Source organism: Leucopleurus acutus, assembly GCF_964270905.1.
Source record: "Leucopleurus acutus genome assembly, chromosome: 12".
Classification (NCBI taxonomy): domain Eukaryota; kingdom Metazoa; phylum Chordata; class Mammalia; order Artiodactyla; family Delphinidae; genus Leucopleurus; species Leucopleurus acutus.
The window spans coordinates 335,724-363,576 of NC_139154.1; the positions used below are offsets into that span (position 1 = coordinate 335,724).

A 27,853-nucleotide genomic window follows, 5' to 3' on the forward strand; every position below is an offset into this window, starting at 1 on the left:
CTTAAAAAACGAAGCCAATTTGCCCAAGTATTCATCAAATATTTACCAAGGCTTATGATGTCATGACAGTTAGACCCTTTCTTGAGCAAACAAAGGTTTCTGGCTTCCTCTGCAACTAAAAATAATTAACACCTCCCACATGATCCAGCTGTGTGTTCCAGAGGTAAACTAGCAGAAGGGGCAACTTAGAAAAAGTCAAGGTCAAGGCACCATTCCACTGTGAGAGGCAAGTGGAGAAAGACTGCAGCAGGTTACGTTCAACAAAGAAGCAACAACACAAGGAGCCATGCAAGTCTCCCCAGATATTCCAGGCTTTAAATGTCGCACCCTATTCTGTTCATCAAGCAACATTTAGAGTCTATAAAAGTTTTCAAGTTTTCTGAGTAGCTCCACCCAGTTGATAACAATTACCCTGTCAGGTAAATTACCCAGCATTTAGCATTTACGCTTATCAGTTTGTCTCTCCTGCTCAATTGACAATCAATCCCTAAAAGTTTATCCAGTGTTAGATGGCGTATCTGACAATTCAGTGAAAGGAAATTGGTCAAATCCAACAATAGACTGCCAAAAGAAAGAAATGTCTGATCACAAAAATACTACAACTAATTACAGATAGTGATTAGGTTCTAAAGAGATTATCTCCTAGGTAGATTTTAATAGAAATCTTGAACAGTTTGGGGCCGGGGTGGTGGGGGGGAGATACCCTGATGATTGGGTAATAACAGAACATGACAAAAACACTGTAAATTTTCTGCACACACACACATACATACACACACACATACACACACACACACACACACTAACATTACAAGTCTAGTCAGAAGGAAATACACCAGAAAAGGAAGATAGAATTTTTAAAAATAATTTACAAGGGATGTTCTTTATTACTTTTACCAGTTCTAAAATATCATCCTCCTTTAAAAAAATTTAAGACTGGAATGACAGATTATTTCCTTCACTGTTGTAAATACTGCAAATTTATCAGCGGAGCTAAGTATCAATATAATTTTTCCTTAAGCTTGAACACATAAGGGAGCACTAAAATAGATTGTAAACTTCATTTGACCTGATTTTATAAAAAGTCACTCTGGCTGTCTTCGGTCCCGTTCTGTCTCCAGGTAGATTTCCAGGGTAGGCTTGTGTCACTTGGTCCATCTATAATAGGTTGGATAGGGTAGTCTGTAGTAACTGCCAGGATACCACCTTCTGTTCTGCGCTGCTTGACTGCCATTTGGCTTTACATTCCAAGAGTACCTCCTGTGTAAACAGTCCTCTCCGTGGGGACCAGGAGGAGGAATATGGCTTCTCTGGTAAATGTTCTGATTCTGTGAAAATTTTCTTAAACAAAACAAAAGTAATACACCATTATTAGTTTAATAAATATATATAATAAGCTTTATAAAATTATACATAGATACTCTGGTTCTACTGTTTTCTACCTGCGTGATTTTAGCAGATAAAATTGCTTAATCTTTGGATTTCGTAGTTCTTTATAAAATAGAGCTAATAATACCTTCCATCTTCATGGGTTGTTTTGAAGGTAAATTAAGATGATATACTTCAATTACCCACCACAATGCCTTGGCACACTGTAGGTTCCCAGAAGCCTTTCCATCTTTCCCTATAAATGCCCATACTATTCTAATCAGATACATTCTCTCCAAGTGTGGCAGGGCTGACATGAAACAGAATAAGCTATTTATTTTTGAAACCAGGAACCTACTTTCACTTCATAAGTAAATACATATATAAATTAATTATAAAATGTAGAAATTCTAACCTTGGCACATGCAGCAAATTTGGAAAATTAAAATTTAATTGTTTCAAAAGCAACATCAGTAAATCTAATACAATCATACAAAAGAAAATTTGGAAATCTGAGAAAAGCAAACACCCCCAAAAACCCCTCAATCCCACTTAATCTAAGTAAACTGGTTAATATTTACTTTTGGTCTTTTTCCCCCTAGCATCTTTTTTTGACTGCTGAATCATAACCTATTATTTTCACTTATCATAAGTAAGCTATCACTTTCAATGGTTTTATAAAATATCATAGTATGGATATAATAATTTACTTAGCTATTCTTCATCATTAGAAATGCAAGCTGCTACCAATTTTTCCACTACTGTAAATAATGCTGGGATTAACATCCCAGAACATATACAACTGTATCCTAAGCATCTAGTCCAGAGTCTGATACATAGTAGGGAGTTTGAGAAATGTGCTGAATGATTAAATGCACGTAGATTTTTCCATATTTTTAAGTATTTCTGTAACCTCATGGTGGAATTACCAGGTATGAACATTTTTATGGCTATTACAGTTATGTTTCAAAAGGGCTATACCATTTTTTAGTGCCCTGGCAACACAAGCAACCTTTTTGAAATGTTTACATCTGCTAAAAATGCCAAAATATCTTTTTGAAAACTGAAAGTTTACAATGTGCTAAAGTACTTTATTAACTCATGTAATAATCTACAACAATCCCAAGGTATATGTTATTAAAATTTTATTTATAATATTATTAAAATTTCCATCTAACTGATAATAAAATAGGAATTTAGAGATCTTACTCAAGAGCATATACAGGGGGGCTTCTGGGAAGATGGCGGAAGAGTAAGACGCGGAGATCACCTTCCTCCCCACAGATACACCAGAAATACATCTACACGTGGAACAACTCCTAAAGAACACCTACTGAACGCTGGCAGAAGACCTCAGACCTCCCAAAAGGCAAGAAACCCCCCACATACCTAGGTAGGGCAAAAGAAAAAAGAATAAACAGAGACAAAAGGATAGGGATGGGACCTGCACCGGTGGGAGGGAGCTGTGAAAGAGGAAAGGTTTCCACACCCGAGGAAGCCCCTTCGTGGGTGGAGACTGCGTGTGGTGGAGGGGGGAGCTTCGGAGCCACGGAGAAGAGCACAGCAACAGGGGTGTGAAAGGCAAAGCGGGGAGATTCCCGCACAGAGGATCAGGGCCGACCGGCACTCACCAGCCCAAGAGGCTTGTCTGCTCACCCGCCGGGGCAGGCGGGTCTGAGAGTTGAGGCTCGGGCTTCGGTCAGAGCGAGGGGAGAGGACTGGGGTTGGCAGCGTGAACACAGCCTGCAGGGGGTTAGTGCACCACGGCTAGCTGGGAGGGAGTCCGGGGAAAAGTCTGGAGCTGCCGAAGAGGCAAGAGACTTTTTCTTCCCTCTTTGTTTCCTGGTGCACGAAGAGAGGGGATTAAGAGCGCTGCTTAAAGGAGCTCCAGAGATGGGCGCAAGCCGAGGCTAAAAGCGCGGGCCCCAGAGACTGGCATGAGACGCTAAGGCTGCTGCTGCCGCCACCAAGAAGCCTGTGTGCGAGCACAGGTCACTATCCACACCCCACTTCCGGGGAGACTGTGCAGCCCGCCACTGCCAGGGTCCTGGGATCCAGCGACAACCCCCCACCCCCGGGAGAACGCACGGCACGCCTCAAGCTGGTGCAACGTCACGCTGGCCTCTGCCGCCGCAGGCTCGCCCCGCACTCCATGCCCCTCCCTCCCCCCAGCCTGAGTGAGCCAGAGCCCCCGATTCAGCGGCTCCTTTAACCCCATCCTGTCTGAGCGAAGAACAGACGCCCTACGGCGACCTACACACAGAGGCAGGGCCAAATCCAAAGCTGAGCCCTTGCCAGCTGTGAGAACAAAGAAGAGAAAGGGAAATCTCTCCCAGCAGCCTCAGAAGCAGCAGATTAAAGCTCCACAATCAACCTGATGGACCCTGCATCTGTGGAATACACGAATAGACAACGAATCATCCCAAATTGAGGAGGTGGACTTTGAGAGCAAGATTTATGATTTTTTCCCCTTTTCCTCTTTTTGTGAGTGTGTAGGAGTATGCTTCTGTGAGAAATTTTGTCTGTATAGCTTTGCTTACACCATTTGTCCTAGGGTTCTATCCGTCCGTTATTTTTTGTTTTTTTCTCTTTATTATTTTTTTATTTTTATAACTTTATTATATTTTATCTTACTTTATTTTATTGTACTTTATCTTCTTTCTTTCTTTTCTTCCTTCCTTCCCTCCTCCCTCCCTCCCTTCTTTCTTTCTACTTGTACCAATTCTTTCTTTCTACTTTTTCTCCCTTTTATTCTGAGCTGTGTGGGTGAAAGGCTCTTGGTGCTCCAGCCAGGAGTCAGTGCTGTGCCTCTGAGGTGGGAGAGCCAACTTCAGGACACTAGTCCACAAGAGACCTCCCAGCTCCACATAATATCAAACGGCGAAAATCTCCCAAAGATCTCCATCTCAACACCAGCACCCAGCTTCACTCAACGACCAACAAGGTACAGTGCTAGACATCCTATGCCAAACAACTAGCAAGACAGGAACACAACCCCACTCATTAGCAGAGAGGCTGCCTAAAATCATAGTAAGTCCACAGACACCCCAAAACACACCACCAGACGTGGACCTGCCCACCAGAAAGACAAGATCCAGCCTCATCCACCAGAACACAGGCACTAGTCCCCTCCATCAGGAAGCCTACACAACCCACTGAATCAACCTTAGCCACTGGGGACAGACACAAAAAACAATGGGAACTACAAACCTGCAGCCTGCAAAAAGGAGACCCCAAACACAGTAAGATAAGCAAAATGAGAAGACAGAAAAACACAGCAGATGAAGGAGCAAGATAAAAACACACCAGACCTAACAAATGAAGAGGAAATAGGCAATCTATCTGAAAAAGAATTCAGAATAATGATAGTAAAGATGATCCAAAATCTTGGAAATAGAACAGACAAAATGCAAGAAAATTTAACAAGGACCCAGAAGAACTAAAGAGGAAACAAACAATGATGAGCAACAAAATAAATGAAATTAAAAATACTCTAGATGGGATCAATAGCAGAATAACTGAGGCAGAAGAACGGATAAGTGACCTGGAAGATAAAATAGTGGAAATAACTACTGCAGAGCAGAATAAAGAAAAAAGAATGAAAAGACATGAGGACAGTCTCAGAGACTTCTGGGACAACATTAAATGCACCAACATTCGAATTATAGGGGATCCAGAAGAAGAAGAGAAAAAGAAAGGGACTGAGAAAATATTTGAAGAGATTATAGTTGAAAATTTCCCTAATATGGGAAAGGAAATAGTTAATCAAGTCCAGGAAGCACAGAGAGTCCCATACAGGATAAATCCAAGGAGAAATACGCCAAGACACATATTAATCAAACTGTCAAAAATTAAATACAAAGAAAACATATTAAAAGCAGCAAGGGAAAAACAATAAATAACACACAAGGGAATCCCCATAAGGTTAACAGCTGATCTTTCAGCAGAAACTCTGCAAGCCAGAAGGGACTGGCAGGACATATTTAAAGTGATGAAGGAGAAGAACCTGCAACCAAGATTACTCTACCCAGCAAGGATCTCATTCAGATTGGATGGAGAAATTAAAAGCTTTACAGACAAGCAAAAGCTGAGAGAGTTCAGCACCACCAAACCAGCTTTACAACAACTACTAAATGAACTTCTCTAGGCAAGAAACACAAGAAAAGGAAAAGACCTACAATAACAAACCCAAAACAATTAAGAAAATGGGAATAGGAACATACATATCGATAATTACCTTAAATGTAAATGGACTAAATGCTACCACCAAAAGACACAGATTGCCTGAATGGATAACAAAAACAAGACCCATATATTTGCTGGGTACAAGAGGTGCACTTCAGACCTAGAGACACATACAGACTGAAAGTAAGGGGATGGAAAAAGATATTCCATGCAAATGGAAACCAAAAGAAAGCTGGAGTAGCAATTCTCATATCAGACAAAATAGACTTTAAAATAAAGACTATTACAAGAGACAAAGAAGAACACTACATAATGATCAAGAGAATGATCCAAGAAGAAGATATAACAATTGTAAATATTTACGCACCCAACATAGGATCACCTCAATACATAAGGCAAATACTAACAGCCATAAAAGGGGAAATCGACAGTAACACATTCATAGTAGGAGACTTTAATACCCCACTTTCAACAATGGACAGATCATCCAAAATGAAAATAAATAAGGAAACACAAGCTTTAAATGATACATTAAACAAGATGGACTTAATTGATATTTATAGGACATTCCATCCAAAAACAACAGAATACACATTTTTCTCAAGTGCTCATGGAACATTCTCCAGATATATCATATCTTGGGTCACAAATCAAGCCTTGGTAAATTTAAGAAAACTGAAATTGTATCAAGTATCTTTTTCGACCACAACGCTATGAGACTAGATATCAATTACAGGAAAAGATCTGTACAAAATACAAACACATGGAGGCTAAACAATACACTACTTAATAATGAAGATATCACTGAAGAAATCAAAGAGGAAATCAAAAAATACCTAGAAACAAATGACAATGGAGACACAACGACCCAAAACCTGTGGGATGCAGCAAAAGCAGTTCTAAGGGGGAAGTTTATAGCAATACAAGCCCACCTTAAGAAGCAGGAAACATCTCGAATAAACAACCTAACCTTGCACCTCAAGCAATTAGAGAAAGAAGAACAAAAAAACCCCAAAGCTAGCAGAAGGAAAGAAATCATAAAAATCAGATCAGAAATAAATGAAAAAGAAATGAAGGAAACAATAGCAAAGATCAATAAAACTAAAAGCTGGTTCTTTGAGAAGATAAACAAAATAGATAAACCACTAGCCAGACTCATCAAGAAAAAAAGGGAGAAGACTCAAATCAATAGAATTAGAAATGAAAAAGGAGAGGTAACAACTGACACTGCAGAGATAAAAGAGATCATGAGAGATTACTACAAGCAACTCTATGCCAATAAAATGGACAATCTGGAAGAAATGGACAAATTCTTAGAAATGCACAACCTGCCAAGACTGAATCAGGAAGAAATAGAAAATAGGAACAGACCAATCACAAGCACTGAAATTGAAACTGTGATTAAAAACCTTCCAACAAAGAAAAGCCCAGGACCAGATGGCTTTACAGGCGAATTCTATCAAACATTTAAAGAAGAGCTAACACCTATCCTTCTCAAACTCTTCCAAAATATAGCAGAGGGAGGACCACTCCCAAACTCCTTCTACGAGGCCACCATCACCTTGATACCAAAACCAGACAAGGATGTCACAAAGAAAGAAAACTACAGGCCAATATCACTGATGAACATAGATGCAAAAATCCTCAACAAAATACTAGCAAACAGAATCCAACAGCACATTAAAAGGATCATACACCATGATCAAGTGGGGTTTATTCCAGGAATGCAAGGATTCTTCAATATACGCAAAACTATCAATGTGATAAACCATATTAACAAATTGAAGGAGAAAAACCATATGATCATCTCAAGAGATGCAGAGAAAGCTTTTGACAAAATTCAACACCCATTTATGATAAAAACCCTGCAGAAAGTAGGCATAGAGGGAACTTTCCTCAACATAATAAAGGCCATATATGACAAGCCCACAGCAAACATCATCCTCAATGGTGAAAAACTGAAAGCATTTCCACTAAGATCAGGAACAAGACAAGGTTGCCCACTCTCACCACTATTATTCAACATTGTTTTGGAAGTTTTAGCCACAGCAATCAGAGAAGAAAAGGAAATAAAAGGAATCCAAATCGGAAAAGAAGAAGTAAAGCTGTCACTGTTTGCAGATGACATGATCCTATACATAGAGAACCCTAAAGATGCTACCAGAAAACTACTAGAGCTAATCAAGGAATTTGGTAAAGTGGCAGGATACAAAATTAATGCACAGAAATCTCTGGCATTCCTATATACTAATGATGAAAAATCTGAAAGTGAAATCAAGAAAACACTCCCATTTACCATTGCAACAAAAAGAATAAAATATCTAGGAATAAACCTACCTAAGGAGACAAAAGACCTGTATGCAGAAAATTATAAGACACTGATGAAAGAAATTAAAGATGATACAAATAGATGGAGAGATATACCATGTTCTTGGATTGGAAGAATCAACATTGTGAAAATGACTCTACTACCCAAAGCAATCTATAGATTCAATGCAATCCCTATCAAACTACCACTGGCATTTTTCACAGAACTAGAACAAAAAATTTCACAATTTGTATGGAAACACAAAAGACCCTGAATAGCCAAAGCAATCTTGAGAACGAAAGAAGGAACTGGAGGAATCAGGCTCCCTGACTTCAGACTATACTACAAAGCTACAGTTATCAAGATGGTATGGTACTGGCACAAAAACAGAAAGATAGATCAATGGAACAGGATAGAAAGCCCGGAGATAAACCCATGCACATATGGACACCTTATCTTTGATAAAGGTGGCAGTAATGTACAATGGAGAAAGGACAGCCTCCTCAATAAGTGGTGCTGGGAAAACTGGACAGGTACATGTAAAAGTATGAGATTAGATCACTCCCTAACACCATACACAAAAATAAGCTCAAAATGGATTAAAGACCTAAATGTAAGGCCAGAAACTATCAAACTCTTAGAGGAAAACATAGGCAGAACACTCTATGACCTAAATCACAGCAAGATCCTTTCTGACCCACCTCCTATAGAAATGGAAATAAAAACAAAAATTTAAAAATGGGAACTAATGTAACTTCAAAGCTTTTGCACAGCAAAGGAAACCATAAACAAGAACAAAAGACAACCCTCAGAATGGGAGAAAATATTTGCAAATGAAGCAACTGACAAAGGATTAACCTCCAAAATTTATAAGCAGCTCATGCAGCTCAATAACAAAAAAACAAACAACCCAATCCAAAAATGGATAGAAGACCTAAATAGACATTTCTCCAAAGAAGATATACAGACTGCCACCAAACACATGAAAGAATGCTCAACTTCATTAATCATTAGAGAAATGCAAATCAAAACTACAATGAGATATCATCTCACACCAGTCAGAATGGCCATCATCAAAAAATCTAGAAACAATAAATGCTGGAGACGGTGTGGAGAAAAGGGAACCCTCTTGCACTGTTGGTGGGAATGTGAATTGATACAGCCACTGTGGAGAACAGTATGGAGGTTCCTTAAAAAACTACAAATAGCGGCTTCCCTGGTGGCGCAGTGGTTGAGAGCCCGCCTGCCGATGCAGGGGACACGGGTTCATGTCCCAGTTCGGGAAGATCCCACATGCCGTGGAGCGGCTGGGCCTATGAGCCATGGCCGCTGAGCCTGCACGTCCGGAGCCTGTGCTCTGCAACGGGAGAGGCCATAACAGTGAGAGGCCCTTGTATCACAAAAATAAAAAATAAAAAAATAAAAAAATAAAAAATAAAAAACTACAAATAGAACTACCATATGATCCTGCAATCCCACTACTGGGCATATACCCTGAGAAAACCATAATTCAAAAAGAGTCATGTACCAAAATGTTCATTGCAGCTCTATTTGCAATAGCCCGGAGATGGAAACAACCTATGTGTCCATCATCAGATGAATGGATAAAGAAGATGTGGCACATATATACAATGGAATATTACTCAGCCATAAAAAGAAACGAAATTGAGCTATTTGTAATGAGGTGGATAGACCTAGAGTCTGTCATACAGAGTGAAGTAAGTCAGAAAGAGAAAGACAAATACCGTATGCTAACACATATATATGGAATTGAAGAGAAAAAAATGTCATGAAAAACCTAGAGGTAAGAGAGGAATAAAGACACAGACCTACTAGAGAATGGACTTGAGGATATGGGGAGGGGGAGGGGTAAGCTGTGACAAAGTGAGAGAGAGGCATGGACATATATACACTACCAAACGTAAGGTAGATAGCTTGTGGGAAGCAGCTGCATAGCACAGGGAGATCAAGCTCAGTGCTTTGTGACTGCCTGAAGGGGTGCGGTAGGGAGGGTGGGAGGGAGGGAGACGTAAGAGGGAAGAGATATGGGAACATATGTATATGTATAACTGATTCACTTTGTTATAAAGCAGAAACTAATACACCATTGTAAAGCAATTGTAGTCCAATAAAGATGTAACAAAAAAGAAAAAAAAAAAAGACCAAAAGACAACCCTTAGAATGGGAGAAAATATTTGCAAATGAAGCAACTGACAAAGGATTAATCTCCAAAATTTATAAGCAGCTCATGCAGCGCAATAAGAAAAAAACAACCCAATCCAAAATTGGGTAGAAGACCTAAATAGACATTTCTCCAAAGAAGATATACAGACTGCCAACAAACACATGAAAGAATGCTCAACATCACTAATCATTAGAGAAATGCAAATCAAAACTACAATGAGATAGTATCTCACACCAGTCAGAATGGCCATCATCAAAAAATCTAGAAACAATAAATGCTGGAGAGGGTGTGGAGAAAAGGGAACCCTCTTGCACTGTTGGTGGGAATGTGAATTGATACAGCCACTGTGGAGAACAGTATGGAGGTTCCTTAAAAATCTACAAATAGAACTACCATATGACCCAGCAATCCCACTACTGGGCATATACCCTGAGAAAACCATAATTCAAAAAGAGTCGTGTACCAGAATGTTCACTGCAGCAATTATACTCCAATAAAGATGTTTAAAAAAAAAAAAAGATCACATACAGGGTGAACAGCAGAGCCAGGATGCAAACCCAAGTCCAGCCTGACAATCAATACACTGGACTACCTTGTCAAAAACTTCCTAAATTAATAGCAAAATAGCAAAAAGTATTGTTTAATTGTACTGAGGTTTTTCTTGTTTCCCATGTAAAAGTATGTTTGTGATTTATATGTTCAACCCCTTTGCAAGTTTCTCTACTGGAATTTTACCATTTTCCCTATAATTTGTATTTACTCTTTAAATAAAGCAACCTTCTTTATTCTGAAAACTATACCACTATTACTGCAGCCTAAGAATGTAAGATCCTTTCTGACACTCACATCAAATTATTGGCTTAAACTAAGTTTAAGAATCAATGAAAATTTCTAAGTCCTCTTCCCAACTGCCTCTGAAAAATCACCTATTCCCCCTCCTGTACTTGATTTTCCAGCCCTAAATGCGAAATATGGAACAAACAATACCTCCTGGTTGACACTGATCAGCAAGAAAACACCAGTTCTTCATATTATAATGTGTTTGCACTAATTTATAATATTAATTTCTATTTCAATTCTAGAAAAAGGGAAAGCAGAGATACCTTTCTGATTGCTGCGAATCTTGGGTCTGGGTACGGAAATGCCGAGATGTTGGGTAACCTGGGGTCTGATGTAGGTTATACTTCAGTCCTTGGTTAACAGACTTATTAGCTGTGTGAACTGGTTCCATCATACGCGCTGAGTCTTCAAAACCACTTGTTCTGGATACACTGGAATCCCGATTCCTCAAACAGAATGTTTCCACAAAATATTACTGGTCTGCAAATTCAGTAGCCAATTTAGTGACTATATTTTGGCCCGTGAAAATAACAATTCCATCCTCCCCCCATTCCTATTTGTTTAGGCTTCCTCGAGCAAGTAAACAAGCTATAAGAAGAAGGGATATGTGCAGCTTAAATTATATAAAAATAGATCTTCCTAACCACAAATATCACATATAAAATGCAACTTACTTTCTGATGGGACCATTCCGAAGGTCTTCAATGTAGTTTTGTCTTTCTAAGCAATGTCCACGGCTCCTATTGAATACTGAGGAACGGATGAATTGTTAGAGATAACTGTACAAAAAGCAAATCTTTCCCAGAGAAAGCAGATTAAAGATGAAATCCAGGGCCTTCCCTGGTGGCACAGTGGTTAAGAATCAACCTGCCAATGCAGTGGACAGGGGTTCGAGCCCTGGTCTGGGAAGATCCCACATGCCACGGAGCAACTAAGCCCATGCACCACAACTACTGAAGCCCACGTGCCACAACTACTGAAGCCTGTGTGCCTAGAGCCCATACTCCTCAACGAGAAGCCACTGCAATGAGAGGCCCGCGTACCGCAACAAAGAGTAGCCCCCGCTCGCTGCCACTAGAGAAAGCCCGCACAGCAACGAAGACCCAATGCAGCCAAAAATAAATAAATTAATTAAGTAAATTTAAAAAAGAAAAAAAATGCTGAAATCCACTGACTAATTATTCAGGCTGTTATATCTCGCTATTTCCAGATACATCCCTTTCAAAACTTTTGGTAAACGGTTATCTTATGTCTGAACAAATGAATTACAAACTTTTCTCTTTTTCCAAAACTTAAGAAATTCCCCTACACTTCTACCTTCAAATTTTATAAAAACGGAAAAGTAGTGACAACCCTTATACTTACATTCAATTGCATCATCTGGCCACATGCCTTCTACATCAATCAAATATCTACAAAACAACAAAATTCGAGTCATTTGTAAATAAAAAGAAAAGAAAATCAAAGTTTTGCAAAAAAGGTCCAATTTCGCTTTACAAATATAAAAATCCTAAGAAAGTATCAGCACATCTAATCAATAATTATTAAAGAATGATATATACCATGATTACAAAAAGGCTTTATTCCAAGGATGCAAGGATAACACAACTTTAGAAAATCTATTAATATAATTATTTACATTAATACAATAATTTAATTAATAAATGAAAGAGAATAAAATACATGACCAAACTGGCAGATGTTAAAAAGTTATCTGATAACATACAACACTCAGTTTTGTTTTTTTTTTTAACACTCAGTTTTGATCAAAATGCTTTGTACACTCAAAACAGGAGACTTAATATGACAGAGTATTCATCAAGAACCAACAAATAACAAAAGACAAATTAGGATAAATATTAACATCATATCTAAAAAACCCTATCTAACCAACCATAGGAGCCAGAAACTTAGGAATCACCATCACTGACAGCTATTTCTCCCTCGCCCTCATCCTCAACCCACCACCAGTGCTAACAATGATACTGCCTACATACCTCTAGAATCTGTCCACATCTTTCCACCAAAATGACCACCATACCCTGGTCCAAGCCACCATTATGCCCAATTTCTACAAAAGTCTCCTAATTTGTTTCCTCACTTCCACTTTCTCCCTGCCGTGTATTCTCCACTCGGTAGCAAAATGATAGGTTGAAAATGCAATTGGGTATGTTCCACACACTCACCTTCAACAAAAAAAGTTCAATGGTTTTCTATTAAAGTCTGAAACCTTAAACATAAGCCTGCACAATCGAGCTCCTGCCCACACTTGTAGCTCCATTATAATCACATGCTCCCCCAACAGCCCCACCTTCCTGGCCAGTTCCTCCAACACACCATATGCTTTCCTCTTATAGGGTCTTTTGCTATTCCTTATGCTCAGAAATCTCTCTCCAACGTCCCTATCTGCTTAATATCTACTCATCCTTCAGATATCAGCTGAAACATCCCTAAATAAACCTTCTCTAATCTCCATGATGAGATCAAATCCTCCCTAAAATAAGCTCTCATGGTACCATGTTCCTCTCCTTGGCACTTGTCAGAGTTGTAATTCTACATGCAGAGTATGATTCTTGAATATCTATTCCCTCTCTGGACTGTTAGAATTCACAAAGGGCAGGTCAAGTCTCTTTACTCACAAATGTCACAAGTCTTTTTGCTAGCACCCAGCACAGTGCTTAAACATAACACATGCTCAATAAGTATTTCCTGCATGAACAACCATAAATTGGTACAGTGTAGCAACAACCACAAAAAGCATAAGGGCACCCTCTTTGATGCAGAAGTCCCATTCTGAGTGAAGTTAACTGAGACAAAGCATATATATTCAAAGGTGTTCACACAGCAAGGTTCATTACTTTGATGTTTTATAATATCAAAAACTTCGGACTTTTATATGTTCATCAGTAAGCAAAGGAAAAATGCAGCCTTAAAAAAAAATAAACAAATGGGACCTAATGAAACTTAAAAGCTTTTGCACAGCAAAGTATAAACAAGATGAAAAGACAACCCTCAGAATGGGAGAAAATATTTGCAAACGAATCAACAGACAAAGGATTAATCTCCAAAATATATAAATAGGTCATGCAGCTCATTATTAAAAAAACAAACAACCCAATCAAAAAATGGGCAGAAGACCTAAATAGACATTTCTCCAAAGAAGACATACAGATGGCCACAGGGCACATGAAAAGCTGCTCAACATCACTAATTATTAAAGAAATGCAAATCAAAACTACAATGAGGTATCACCTTACACTGGTTAGATGGGCATCATCAGAAAATCTACAAACAACAGATGCGGGAGAGGGTGTGAGGAAAGGGAACCCTCTTGCACTGCTGGTGGGAATGTAAACTGATACAGCCACTATGGAGAACAGTATGGAGGTTCCTTAAAAAGTAAAAATAGAATTACCATGACTCAGCAATCCCACTGCTGGGCATATACCCAGAGAAAACCATAATTCAAAAAGACGTATGCACCCCAATGTTCAATGCAGCACTATTCACAATAGCTAGGTCATGGAAGCAACCTAAATTCCCATCGACAGATGAAAGGACAAAGGTCCGTGGACGGACCTAGAGACTGTCATACAGAGTGAACTAAGTCAGAAAGAGAAAAACAAATATTGTATATTAATGCCTATATGTGGAATCTAGAAAAATGGTACAGATGAACCGGTTTGCAAGGCAGAAATAGAGACACAGATGTAGAGAACAAACGTATAGACACCAAGGTGGGAAAGCGAGGCAGGGCGGGGGTCGGTGGTGGTGAGATGAACTGGGAGATTGGGATTGACATATATACACTAATATGTATAAAACAGATAACTAATAAGAACCTGCTGTATAAAAAATAAATTTTTAAAAGTCAAAAATAAATAAAAATAATAAATAAATTAATTAATTAATTATTTTAAAAAAGAATGAGGTTGGAAGACTGTCAAAACAGCACACAGATCACACACTCAAGCCCCGGAAGATGGGGAAATGCCTTAAGTCCCCCACTTCGGATGACATCTCCCTGCCTCACAAGTCTCAGTCCGACTGGGCTAGCTTCGGCAAGGGGACGGAGCTGGATCAGGAGCCGCTGCTGTCGTATCTGGATCAAGTTCCAGTTTTGGTCTATCATCCAACACCTAGCCAGACTCGCCTAGCAACTCAGCTGAGAGGAACAAAATAGGAAAGAATAGGCCTCCAACAGCATCAGCCTAAAGGAGTTTATGACCCTGGAAGAAATGGATCAGAAAAAAAGCCTCTCTCTAGTTCCCTGGTGGTGCACTGGCTAAAGACCCCACACTCCCAATGCAGGGGGCCCGGGTTCGTTCCCTGGTCATGGAACTAGATCCCACACGCATGCCGCAACTAAGAGTTTGCATGCCACAACTAAGGAGCCCACTGCCTGCAACTAAGACCCGGTGCAACCAAATAAATAAATAAAATAAAATAAAATAAATATTAGAAAAAAGATCCGGGCGTGTGTGATCTGTGTGATGGACTTTGTTTATGACAACCCAATTTGATTTCTGCTGTGTATGCAGATCACCTGGGCTGTACAGATGACTGGCTGACGAGATCCTTCACGGGCCCCTCCTGCATGGAGACAGTTGATGCAGCACTGCTTTTGTCCTATGAGACTAACTGAGCCATTGTCTCTCACCTGACTTCAAGTGAACCATCATTTTTGGTGGTTTTGATCTTTTCTCGTTGAGCCCAAAGATCCAGGGATTAGGAATTAAGATAATGCATGAAAGTTTCCTAAAAATTCCTAAACGGCTGCAGATGTTGGGGAAAAGTACGTGATATTTTAGAAATTTATGGGGAAAAGTAGGATGCTATTTTTATGTAAAGCCTTCACCCAGTGTTTAAAAATATAATTGTATTTAGATCTTATTATTGCTCTAGTACATAGGAATTGTATAAAGTGTTACAGCAGCTATATATGTTTAAATTGTGTCGAAGATTAGGATACAGATAGTGGTTGTTTTTCCTAAGTGAGATAACTTTCTTCTTCCCCCTACCCAAATTCTTTTCTGAAGTTGCTGGCATTTGGGTCAAGGTTTTATTAAAAGCTACATTTTATAACACTGGCACAAAAAAAGTAGTTTTAAGCTTGTTTGCACAGTTCTTTTTTTTTTTAGAATAAACATAGAGCATTTATTTTTTATTTTATAGGAACTCCACAAGTTAAGGTCCCATTGTTCTTTTGCTGTGATTGTTGTTACTATTGATGTTGCTGTTTTCTGTCTTTGCTGGTTCTTTCTAATCTACCATTTGTCGTTATTGGCATATAATCATCTCATGGTCACAAGATGGCTGCGGTAAAACCAAGTATCATATTCTCACAAAACAAGGAGGAAGCAGAAAAAGAGTCCAAATGGTCATTTTCCTAATGCATATTTATCTTTCTTCAGAGAAAAATATCATTCTCATAAGCACAGTAACAGCCTTCCCCTAATTACTCATTTGCCAAAACAGACTGATATGACCATTCATAAGACAATTCATGGCAAAGAGGCATATAATAATGACTGTCTTAGGCTAACAAGGATTTATCCACTAAAGCTGAATGCTTCACTCCTCTAAAAAATCATAAAGTTCTATGAGCAAGGAAGAACTACTAAGTGACTGTTAAGTAAACCATCAGAATTGTTTGTCCAAGACCATATGATTCATTTTTTCCATCGGAAATGGAATTCATTGCCTTAGGTCTTTTTAAATAGTGTACTATTACTGTTGGGGCTGGCTCTGTGCTTGAAAACCAGTTTATTTATAACCTGTTACAAGTGCTATATTTGTTTGCAGTTAAGAAATGCAGAGTGATCTCCTAGCTTGTAAGCAAACTGAGATTCATTGTCCCTCTTCTATAAAAAAATGAGTTAATGTGTCCAGAAACTAACTCTAGTAAAGTGGGGTTTAACATTACCCTTTCTTATATGTTTCATCTGATTATTTTGGTTGTTAACATGGTGATAATTAAAAGTTAAGGTAAATTTTAAATATTAAGAATTCTGATTTATTGAGCTTGAGTTATGCCAACATGCTTATGTAAAAATGAAAGTGGCACCATGGTTAAACTGACAAACGTTTCTCAGTTGTAACAATTTTGATTTATTCTTTCCTGTGACCTCCTTCCCTGTTGTCTTCAACCACAGCAAAAGGATACTGCATGTCTTCTTATTGTAGTGCTGAGGTTACTGAAGTTATATAAAACACATCTGTCTGTTTCTTGGAAGGAAAGTCCTGCTAGTTGACTGACAATTGTAAGCAGGGAGAATTAAGATAAATGTGTTTCATGTTTTGCACACAAATGCAGAATTTGTATAATCATGACTTCACAGTTGTGATCTCAAAAAAGAAGGAATTTCTCCTTTATACTTTTTTTGCAATTAATGTAAGAACACTCTGAATCTCTAAGCTTCTGAAGTGTTAGAAGTACAGATGGGCTACTAAAGATGTAGTTGTAATGTTTTACCCATTTAGCATGTGTTTATTTTTCCTTATGTACTCAAAGGTGACATATTTGTTCAGCTCAGTGATATTATAGCTAAAAAAATCATTCATTAGTAAAAGGAGAAGCAATCTCAACCTAACAAATCAGAAGTGTTTCTTATTATTTTATACTGAGTTGAATATTTGACTCTTAACACTTTTCTACATACAAAACACAAGTCTCTTGAAGGGTTCTTCATAAGTGCATTATAGAAGAATTTAGTATGTCATAAGCACTTAAAGATTTGACATTCAACTGTAGTAGTATCCATGTTGGTTAATTTTCTTACAAGCCCCATGATGAGTTTGAGAAAAACTGAAAGAATTAGAGTATCAGGTTCTATTAAATTGTTACATGTATCTTGCTTAAGTTTTTGTTCATTAATTTATATCCAACTACATAAAGCCAATTTGGGGAAAAACATATTAATAAATAAATAAGAATGAGGTCTCCAAATATTTTCATAGGAAGATGTCCACCATATATTAAATTATAAACCAGAATGTCTAAATACTATACCATTAAATCACATGTACTGTCAGTTCTGTATATCCAACCGTTCCATATCCTGCAGATATGGGAGGCCGACTATACTACACCATTTTACATACAGGACTTGAGCATCCGAGGATTTTGGTATCTATGGGGAGCCCTAAAACCAATCCCCTGCAGATACCAAGGGACCATTGTATATGCTTATATCTGTATTTTTTACGTCTGAAAAAATATGTGCTAAATTATTACTGGTGGTAACCTCTGAGTAGGGGGCAAAATTGCCTTAAACTTCATACATTTCTCTGACTGCATTTTTTTTTTTTTTTTTTTTGCAGTACGCAGGCCTTTCACTGTTGTGGCCTCTCCTGTTGCAGAGCACAGGCTCCAGACGCGCAGGCTCAGCGGCCATGGCTCACGGGCCCAGCCGCTCCGCGGCATGTAGGGATCTTCCCAGACTGGGGCACGAACCCGCGTCCCCTGCATCAGCAGGTGGACTCTCAACCACTGTGCCACCAGGGAAGCCCTTCTGACTGCATTTTTTGCATTCAGCTTACATTAGCTTACATTACTATTGCAAACAGAACAATTTAAACATGGTCTGCCTCTTGGGGTTGCAACTCACCTGCAGATGAGGTAGCCAGTCCTGTTTAAACCATGGGTACAGTGGACACCAATAAGTCTGTCTATAAAACAGGGAATATGGAATTAAGTAAGCGAAGTAGATACACTACAAAAAAGTTATACAATTTTCTGAAGAGTAGCATTTACTAATTACCACAACACTACCACTATCCTGAAAAGGAAAAACTCTGAAGAAAGGAGTGTTTTTGAAGGAATGTACTATGAAGAATTAACTATTATAAAGTCAAAATTCATTGTCTCTGGGAAATTTTGCATAGCCTCCAATCAGATGCAATAGTGTGGACTGGAGAATGCCCATCAGGAACTGATTTGACTATAGAAAAAGGGGGTGGAAAAAAAAAACCAGGCTATCAGAAGAAGAGAATTTGTTTTTGAGTGAAACAAATGGAATGCCTTCACTTTTAATGCTCAATATTAAAAAGTACAAACGGTTTCTGAAGGGCTCTTGGGGTCCCAAAGCACTTCCATTCCTTCTCTCATTCACTGCTCCTCACACGCCACGGGTCTATGTGCCTGTGGAGACCTTGGTTAAGTAGCACCGTTCTTATTTCACAATGAAAAAGTAAGGCTTGAGACGTAAGCCCAAGCTGCACAGCAGGCCAACAGAAAAAAGACTAGAATCGAGTCTCAGATTTTTCCAACTACGCCACAGTGTTTCGTGGTCCAGCACTTAAAAAAAATTATAAGAGAAAGTAAATAAAAAACAACAACACGTAGCTGATCTCTGCAAAAGGTATGTCTGTGACTAGGTGGTGTCTGGCATTTGTCATCTCCTGCCTGGATTACTACCGCCCTGCAATTCTAGCAATCTCTTTTATTTCAACTGATCCTCCACATGGAAGATGTTATCTTTCTAAAATATAAACTTGGCTGGATTGCTCTGTTGCTTAAAAATCTTCACTTAGCACAGAATAAAGCCCAAGTTTTTAGCATAGCATTGAGAACTCTTTATAAACAAATATCAGTGTGTCTCTCCAACTGAATTATAAGTTCAAACTATGACTTACAAGGACCTACATCATCCACCTCCCTCCTTTGCCCCGCCAGCCTCCCCTGATCTCATTCTCTACTGCCCTGCCCTCACTCACTTTCCCCTGTCCAGCCACACTGGCTGCCTTACTATTCCTCAAACATGCCAAGCACAGTCGTGCCTCAGGGACTTTGCACCTACTATTCCTTCTGCTTCAGAACACACCCTCCCACCCCATCTCCACTCTCCCAGAACACACCCTCCCACCCCATCTCCACTCTCCCAGATAGCCAATGGCTTGTTTCTCACTTCAAGGCTCTGCTCAATCGACATCTTAATAGAGGGGACTTCCCTGATCACCTACCACATTCCCTCACCTCTTCATCTTCTTTTGTTATTCTCCAAAGCATTTACCACCGCTTGACACTCCATATATTGACTTATTTATTCATCTCTCTCCCCCACTAGAATGGAAAGTACGTAAGGGCAAGAACTTTGTTCTCTTCCTACTTCCTAGAACAGTGCCTTCAACTTAGAAGGTGTTATATAAATATTTGCTGAAAATCAATGTATGACTTCTTTGCCCTTTCACACTACCCTCTAGTCACACCAGAGGCTGCCCCTCCAGAGCACAAGTTCAAGCCCTGTGCCTTCTGTACCTGTCCCCAATACCTGGGCTGTCCTTTCCTCATTCCGGCAAAATCCTCTTCCCCCAAGCCCAGCTCAAACGCTGTCTCCTCAGTCAGGCCTTCCTCAATTTCTCCTCTATATTGCTGCTGCACTTGATTCTTCTATTATAATTAACCCACTTATACTCACTATATGTTTATCTTCCTAGATAACTGTAAGTTGCTACTGAACAAAGACTTCTACTCACCTCTGTATCCCCGTGCCCTAACAACAAACCTATGAGGCTCTCGGTGTTCACTGAAACAATTTATTTTCTGAGTCTCTACCAATTCTAGGGAGTGCATAGTATAGTCTCCTCCTCATTATCAGTGAGGCTGGCACCTGTGGGAGGGCCTTACAGCAGAGGAAAGTCACCAATGGATCATAACTAAGGTCCTGAGACTGCAATGGCAGACAGCATGGCGAAGTTGGCCCACTGCATGCAGAAGACCCACAGAGGAGTCAGCATATGCAATGGACTACACTTGGTATAACACGTGAACAATCAAGGTTTACAAACGTGTTCTCATGCACTTGTAAGGATCTTCTAGCCGACGCGGAACAGACAGAACACACACAAAGGAGCCTGGAGGAAGTGAGTAGGCCGGCAGCTGCGCCCTAACATCTTAAGAGGTAACATTTGTGTGACTACAGTTTCAACAAATCAGATAATTTGCCTCCTTTCTAGACACCCTGGTTATCACAGGCAAGACCAAGCCTCTCAAGTTTTAAAACTAAAGTATAGGAAAGATCTGTGAATAGGGCTGAAGATATTTAAGAGCTAGTACCTGCATTAAGCAACCAGGTTACAGAATGAAAATTTATCTTGAAATTCCCGTCTCACCCTCCTCTCTCACCTCCTATCCCCTATCTTCCCACCTCCATCTCTATTCCTTCTCCCCTACTCCCTGTTTTATGTATATATGTGCATCATTTTATATATACACGGAATATTTACTTTCTGTTATATTTATTTAATAAAGTGCACACTCCTCAGGCTAAATTTAGAAAGAGGACAAAATGAACACTTTCACATGGGCGTCAGTGGTGTTCCAAAGACAAAAGATTCCTCAGTCTTAAAACATGGCAAACACCACGTTCCTTCTGATAGTTAGATGCTAGAAAAAGGCAAGTGGATCCTTAAAATTCACACGCTATTAAGACCTACTATCAACAGAGTAGATCTTAAAGCGGAAACAAGAAAACACCAGCCTTTTAAGTTCTTCCTGTCTGAAGATAAGAATAAGAGGTGGTAGTGTTCTTCCTCACTTGCACCCGAAGTGTAAAAGCGGCAAAAATATCTTAAACACATATATGATGAGGAAGCCCCTCTTCTGGTCCACTCTCTTTTGTTTTGATTCTAGGGATCTGTCTCACTCCAAAACTTCGCTTTTGGTTTTCTTTTTTATATACGCTAAGAACCTGAGAGTCTTAACCTTTTCTTCCACCTCTCAACCAATAAATAGGACAAAAGAACATTTTTTTAATGTATTTTTCCATTCAAAGTTTTAAAAAACAGATAAGTAAGCTAGTTCAGTTGATATTTCTCACAAAAATCACTTTCCAAACTAAACTAAATTGTGACCATAAACAGGAAAAACACCGTACTCTATTAGCACCATCTGACATTTCCACCTTAATGTTACCAAACACAACTTGACACTAATGTCAGAACTATTAAAAATGTTAAAAATCCCCAACCCCACTCAAAATGCATACCAAAGTTCAGGTAAAGGAAAAAAAAAACAAAACAACAACTCACCATTATCTTTATTTTCCTTCAAAAACCCATTAACAGCACACTGGAATTTAAAAATAGTGTCATCATCTGGCACCTGATGCCCAATTGTACAAATTTTTAAATAAGGAACAGTTTCTGGTAAGTCCTATAAGGCAAAACCATGAAAATATGTATTATTTCCTTTGTAGGGAAAGAATAAAAAATTAATTAGAGAAGGCAGAATATAAACCAGGAGAGTACATTAAACTTAGTATGTCAGTCATTCTGATAAGAGCCATTTTTTCCAAAGCTGCTTTAACCAGTAATTATCACTTGGTTTTCATTAAAACTGCAGAACGGACAGTTACCAGGCATGCAAAAGGAAAAGCAAATCTATGTGAATGAATGTACATGTAACTCAAAATGATATAAACAGTTCTACCTACATTTATGTTCTATCTTACATTTCAAGGGCATAAAGCGGCTGTGATTTAAGTAGAGTAGTAGAATACAGTCAGAAGAACTTGGATTCGAATTAAGAAACAGAGCAAATTTCAGGCATTGTTGAGAACTGGTATTCTTGGGGTGGGAGAAAGTAGACTATCAATAGAAGACAGAAAAGGATAAGTGAAAATTCTCTAGTTCTGAATTTAAATGGGAAGTAGCAGCAGAAACCTATGATATATTTTATATTAAAAACAAACATACGTAATTCCTAGCTCTGAGCACTGAAAAAGTCTAGAAACAACTGATGTCATTTCAAAAGGACTCAGGAGTCACTGAGAAGCTCCAACTGGCCAAAGACAGGGCCTCAGTTAGAATAATAACTGTAACGGAGTCCACGGTGATAGGAATAAATAAAATTTTACAAAACTGGTCACCACTGGAGGATATTTGTGAATCAACTCATTATTTTGAAAACTGTTAAATAAAAGAAGAGAATCATGCCTCTACAACTGGGCAACCAAACAGCTGATGAGGGGAATCTTCTCCTCGTACAAATATACCCAGCTAATAAGTGAAAAAAAGAACAACAGAATTCACCATTCTTTGAAGCCTCAACTGAATTAATGGATGTACGTATGAATCATCAGTGACTGCTAATACCACAGAAAGACACAATTATATATGTCTCCATGGAAGAACACATCATCACCTATGAAACTGTCTTGCCAAAACAAAACATGCAAGCTTCATTCAGACCAACTACCAAGTTACAGGAAATAAAGGGACTGAAGAATATGTTACCAACACATGGAATGTAATCATCGACATCTAGATGGGACAAATTACCTAGTTTCTTTAAAAACAAAATTCAAGGAGGAAAAAAAAAGTGAGAGAGACATGGAAGGAGAACCTATAGATTAAACAAGACTTCAGAGACCTAACCATCCACAGCAAAGTGTGGACCTTATTTGGATCTAATTCAAAATTCTTATAAACAATTTTTTATGACGTCTAGGAGACAACTGCAAATTTGAGCACTCCCTGGGTATTTAATATTAAAAAATGATATTAAGGAATAAAAGTCCTATATTTTAAATGCACGTACCAAAAACGTACAGGTGTAATTACATGCTGTCTCGGAGCTGCTTCAAGATAATATGGAATGGGGTGAAACAGGTGGGGGTATAGATAAAACATGACAGCCATCAGTTGGTAAATAAGAAAGCTGGATGAGTTCATGGGTATACAAGGAACACTCACAGTATTTTTATACTTTTGTATATGCTTAAAATTTGTGATAATTGTTTAAAAACAAGACGACACTGTAGAAAACAGTCTGGCACTTTCTCAAAGGTTAAGCGTAGAGCTACCGTATGATCCAACAACTCTGCTACTACCTACGCTGCACATCTAACAGAACTGAAAGCAGGGATTTGAACAAATATCTGTACACCAATGATCATAGCAGCATGATTCACAATACCTACAAGGTGGAAAACAACCAAGTGTCAATCAACCGATGAATAAGAAATTATGGTATATACACATAGTGGGATTTATTAAGCGAAAGAAGGAGTGGCATTTTGTTACATGCCATGACATGGATAAACCTTGAAAACACTAGGTTTAGTGAAATAAGCCAGACATAGAAGGACAAATACTGTAGATTCCACTTACACGAGGTACCTAGAATAGGCAAATTCATAGAGACAGAAAATAGAATAGAGGTTACTAAGGGCTGGTGGGAGGGAAAATGGGGTTGTTACTGTTTGATGGTTACAGTTTTTGTTGAGGATGATGAAAAAGTTTTGATTATAGACAGTGGTGATGGTTACACAACACTGTGACGGTAACTAATGCCACTGAACTGCATATTTATAAATGGTTAAAACAGATACTATTTATCTATATTTTACCACAATAAAAATAAAGAGGAATAACTGAGTTGAAATTTCAATTCTTCCTTTTCCGAGAGTCAGTTTCATCGTCTGTAAAATTAGTAATTGTAGTTGTCTATCCTCTGAGCTTAGTGCAGAGTAAGCACTCAGCAGGAGATATCAGTACTACTTCCACTTCAACAGCAAAGGATTGTTGTGAAGATTAACTAAGTCAATGCATGTGAAAGAACTTTCTAAATGGCAAACTGATACAAATATTAACAAACATTAGGTGTTACTGTCTCCCAAGGCCATGGAACAGGTCAGAAGAAGGATAATTCTTTTGCACTGGAATGTCCTACATGGGCCAAGAGAATATATGGGTTCTGCACTATATCAGAAGGTATTAGGAAAAGAAAGCATAAAACTTAGAGAACAATTGTCTTTTACCGTGATGCTTAAACGTGCTCAGGCAACTGCTTAAAATAAGTGCTAAAGACATAATGGACATACCTTTCTTTCCTTTTAGACTACTACTATTTTTACTAAAAGTTTACTTCATTTTCAAAATATAGAACATGGAAGCTTATAGAATTTCTTAAGCATATCTAGAGCCTACTGCCAAATACTACAGTTCAATTCATATCTTTAATCTCATTTTGAAACAGCAATTACAAATGTGTATTTAAGGAAACCACTAGCTTCCCTTTTTGAACCCATGAAAGAAGGCCAGGATTCACCTTAGCATAAGATGATAACTACTGAATTACTATCAATTATTACAGTATCAGAAAGAAGGTCATTTTCAATTACGGGTTCCATTTACCTCTGGCTTATAATAGCGGCGAGTATATGTTAAGTCAATTATCAGCCCAAGTTCTTCATTCTGTTCTTGGATTTTGTTAAAAAGATCCAAGGGGGAAAAACATTCTTCTGGAGCAAGATTCTTTTCAAAACTCTGTCAGAAAGAATAAAATAAGAAAGAACATGTGTTTAAAATCCTTTATTATATTATCCATTTATTCAAACCCTGTGATGCTAACATATGAGATTAAAAGTAATGTCTCCTCCTCTGGAATTTACAAGCGATATTACAATCCTTTCTTCCCGAGAGATTAGAAGGAAAAAAATAAGTTCACGTCTATATATTTATTTCTAGGTTTGTTTATTTCATGTTGGTCTCCTAACCAGACTGTAAACTCCCAGAAGGCAGGGACCACATCAATTTTGCCTACCACTGTATTGCCAGCTCCAAGCAGAGTGCCAGAAATAAATACTTCTTGAATATCTACATATAGAAAGGATGGCTTTCACTGCTAAATATTCTTTCATGTATTTGGCTTATACATGTACCCTGTTCCATTGATCTCTTTGGTTATTCAAGTGTCAGCAACACACACTTTTTGTTAAATTAGTAGACTAGTTTTAGAGCAGTTTGAGATTCACAGCAAAACCGAGCAAAGAGTACACAGTTCCCACTTATATCCGCTCTCCTTCATCCCACACAGCCTTCCCCATTACCAACATTCCATATCAGTGTGCTTCAATTGTTAGTATTCATGAACCAACACTGAAACATCATTATCAATCAAAGTCCATAGTTTACTGCATTCATGGTACAAGTAAGTGACTATTTCTTTATTTCTAGTATAGTCATCCCCAAACATTTACATACTGAGATACCTATTACTTTCTTAGAAATTACTTTATTCTTTATTTATAGTTAGGGCATTACATTGTTTTTTTAATTAAGTACAAAAGTAGGTTGTATTTATCTATGAATTCCATTCTGGATAGTAAAGGAGATATTAAAAAGTATTCGCTAAAAAATAGGGAAAATGGAGTACGACGGGGTTGAGAGCTAGGGATCTATATGGTGAATTCAGATTTCTGGAAGCATACAGTATTAACTTTTGCTTACCTTTTTTAAAGGAACTTTGAAAGCAATGAAACGAGTCCCAGGCATCCGCTGTCCAACTGGGAGATAGTCTTTCCACCTGTTAATATATTTTTTGTTAGGCAAATTTTATGTTAGGCTGTCTCCCTGCATAGGATGAATGCGCCTTGAAAATGGAAATCATATCCCTCTAGGGTAGGTCCCTGTTCTTTCTGCTTTGCATTTTGCTGCTCCACTTATCAACCCCACCTAGTAATAACCTATACTTCCCTTGTTCCTGTTGTCCCATCTTGAAAACAGATAAAAGGTAACAAAACAATGCAAAGGTCTCAACAAATAAGGGATATCTAAAACCAGAGATGACCAGAACTTCTGTATCACTAATAAAACCTAGCCCGATGTTGGATACTAAGGTATCATTAATACATGAGTGTTGACTGAAATAGTTTAAACTCAATTTTTTCACTTCACAGTTTATTTTTAGTCCTCATACAAAACCTGATAATAAAATTCCTTAATGCTAGGAATCACAGTGAAAAATAATATCTGAACTGACTTCTGTAAGATGAGTTAGAACTAAGGTTAATTCAGTGTATCTGAAGCATTGAAAGTGAGGGCAAAAGTGGCACAAGATGGGGCCAGAGAAGCAGAGGATTCTAGACCATGCAGAGTCTTAAAGGCCAACAGTTTGTTTTCTCTTCTCAAAACAATGTTTCTGAGCGATGTTTATGAGCAATGTTCCAACTTGCTTTTAAGGTTTCTTGTATGAAGAATGGATTGGAAGATATATGGACACTAGTTAGGACCTCCTTGCAACAGACAGGCAAGTTCAGTATTAGGATGTTGAGGAAGAGCTGACAGATTCAAAAGAAATTCAGGAGATAAACTGAAGCGGGCTTAATGGGGTATGAGATGGAGGAAAGGAAGGTCTTAGGGAATTAAAGGGTTTACTGCACACATGAGCATCAAAATTAATCATTTGAACGTACAGAGGTAGATCTCTCAAGTAACACCGGTTAGGAAGCAACAGTACGCCCTTTATAATTCCTAGAGACAAAACAAATCAACTGTTTCAACGGAAAATTCGGCGGTACCGGTGCGTTTTTTCACTCAAACTTAGTTCCAGTGACTATTACTCACATTTTCTGTGCCTAAACAACACAGCTTGAGGAACTGAAGGGGATTCCATCCTGGTAATTAAGGAGGGTCCCCAACACTGACAGTCCCATCTTAAAAAGCAGTCCCCCTGCATTTTACCCGAGGAGCAATGGCCAGAGCCTCCCTTTTAAAACGATGGGGAGAAATCATAACATCACACACTGTCCCTTTCAGCTACTGTGAACTGAGCCGCGAGACGACCAGTACCCCCCCTAGCACAGCGCGGACGGGCCAGCGCGCGGGGGCCACTGTGACAGGCGACAGCACAAGAGACGAAGCCCAGGCCCAGGGGCTCTGAGCTCCACCGGCAACGCCCAGGGGCCAAGGCGTATTACCTTTCCGGGATGTGGTTTCCGCCCTTCTTCTTGGCCGACGAACGTCCAGAATATCCGCGACCCTGACCCCAGCGCCCGCGGGCATGATGCCACTGGCTCATGTGACCCCCAATATGCCGCCCACCCAACGCCAAGAGTGCCAAAGTCGCCAACCCGGCGGCCCCGGTGCCAGCACAAGGCCACGAACCACAGGCACCTAGGCGTTACCTCACGCAGCTCGCGGACCGCTTTCTACTGCGCATGCGCCACCGCTCGTCGAGATGA

At 38.9% G+C, this 27,853-nt stretch overlaps 1 protein-coding gene and 1 pseudogene across 2 annotated transcripts; one reads left to right on the forward strand and one right to left on the reverse strand.

Moving 5' to 3' along the window:
* Positions 1 to 864: 864 nt before the first annotated feature.
* DUSP11 (dual specificity phosphatase 11) lies at positions 865 to 27,812 on the reverse strand. The gene is made up of 9 exons (XM_082851576.1): positions 27,590 to 27,812; positions 26,121 to 26,196; positions 25,026 to 25,157; positions 21,918 to 22,041; positions 18,497 to 18,557; positions 12,252 to 12,298; positions 11,561 to 11,636; positions 11,150 to 11,332; positions 865 to 1,341 (listed from the first exon to the last, which is right to left on the reverse strand). Exons 1-9 carry the CDS (start codon positions 27,688 to 27,690, stop codon positions 1,146 to 1,148), a joined length of 996 nt encoding a protein of 331 aa, XP_082707702.1. The 5' UTR covers positions 27,691 to 27,812; the 3' UTR covers positions 865 to 1,145.
* Positions 14,869 to 15,531, forward strand: LOC309969642 (RING finger protein 11-like; annotated as a pseudogene). Its single transcript has 2 exons — positions 14,869 to 15,141; positions 15,356 to 15,531. The product of its transcript is annotated as an RING finger protein 11-like (transcript).
* Positions 27,813 to 27,853: the final 41 nt, after the last annotated feature.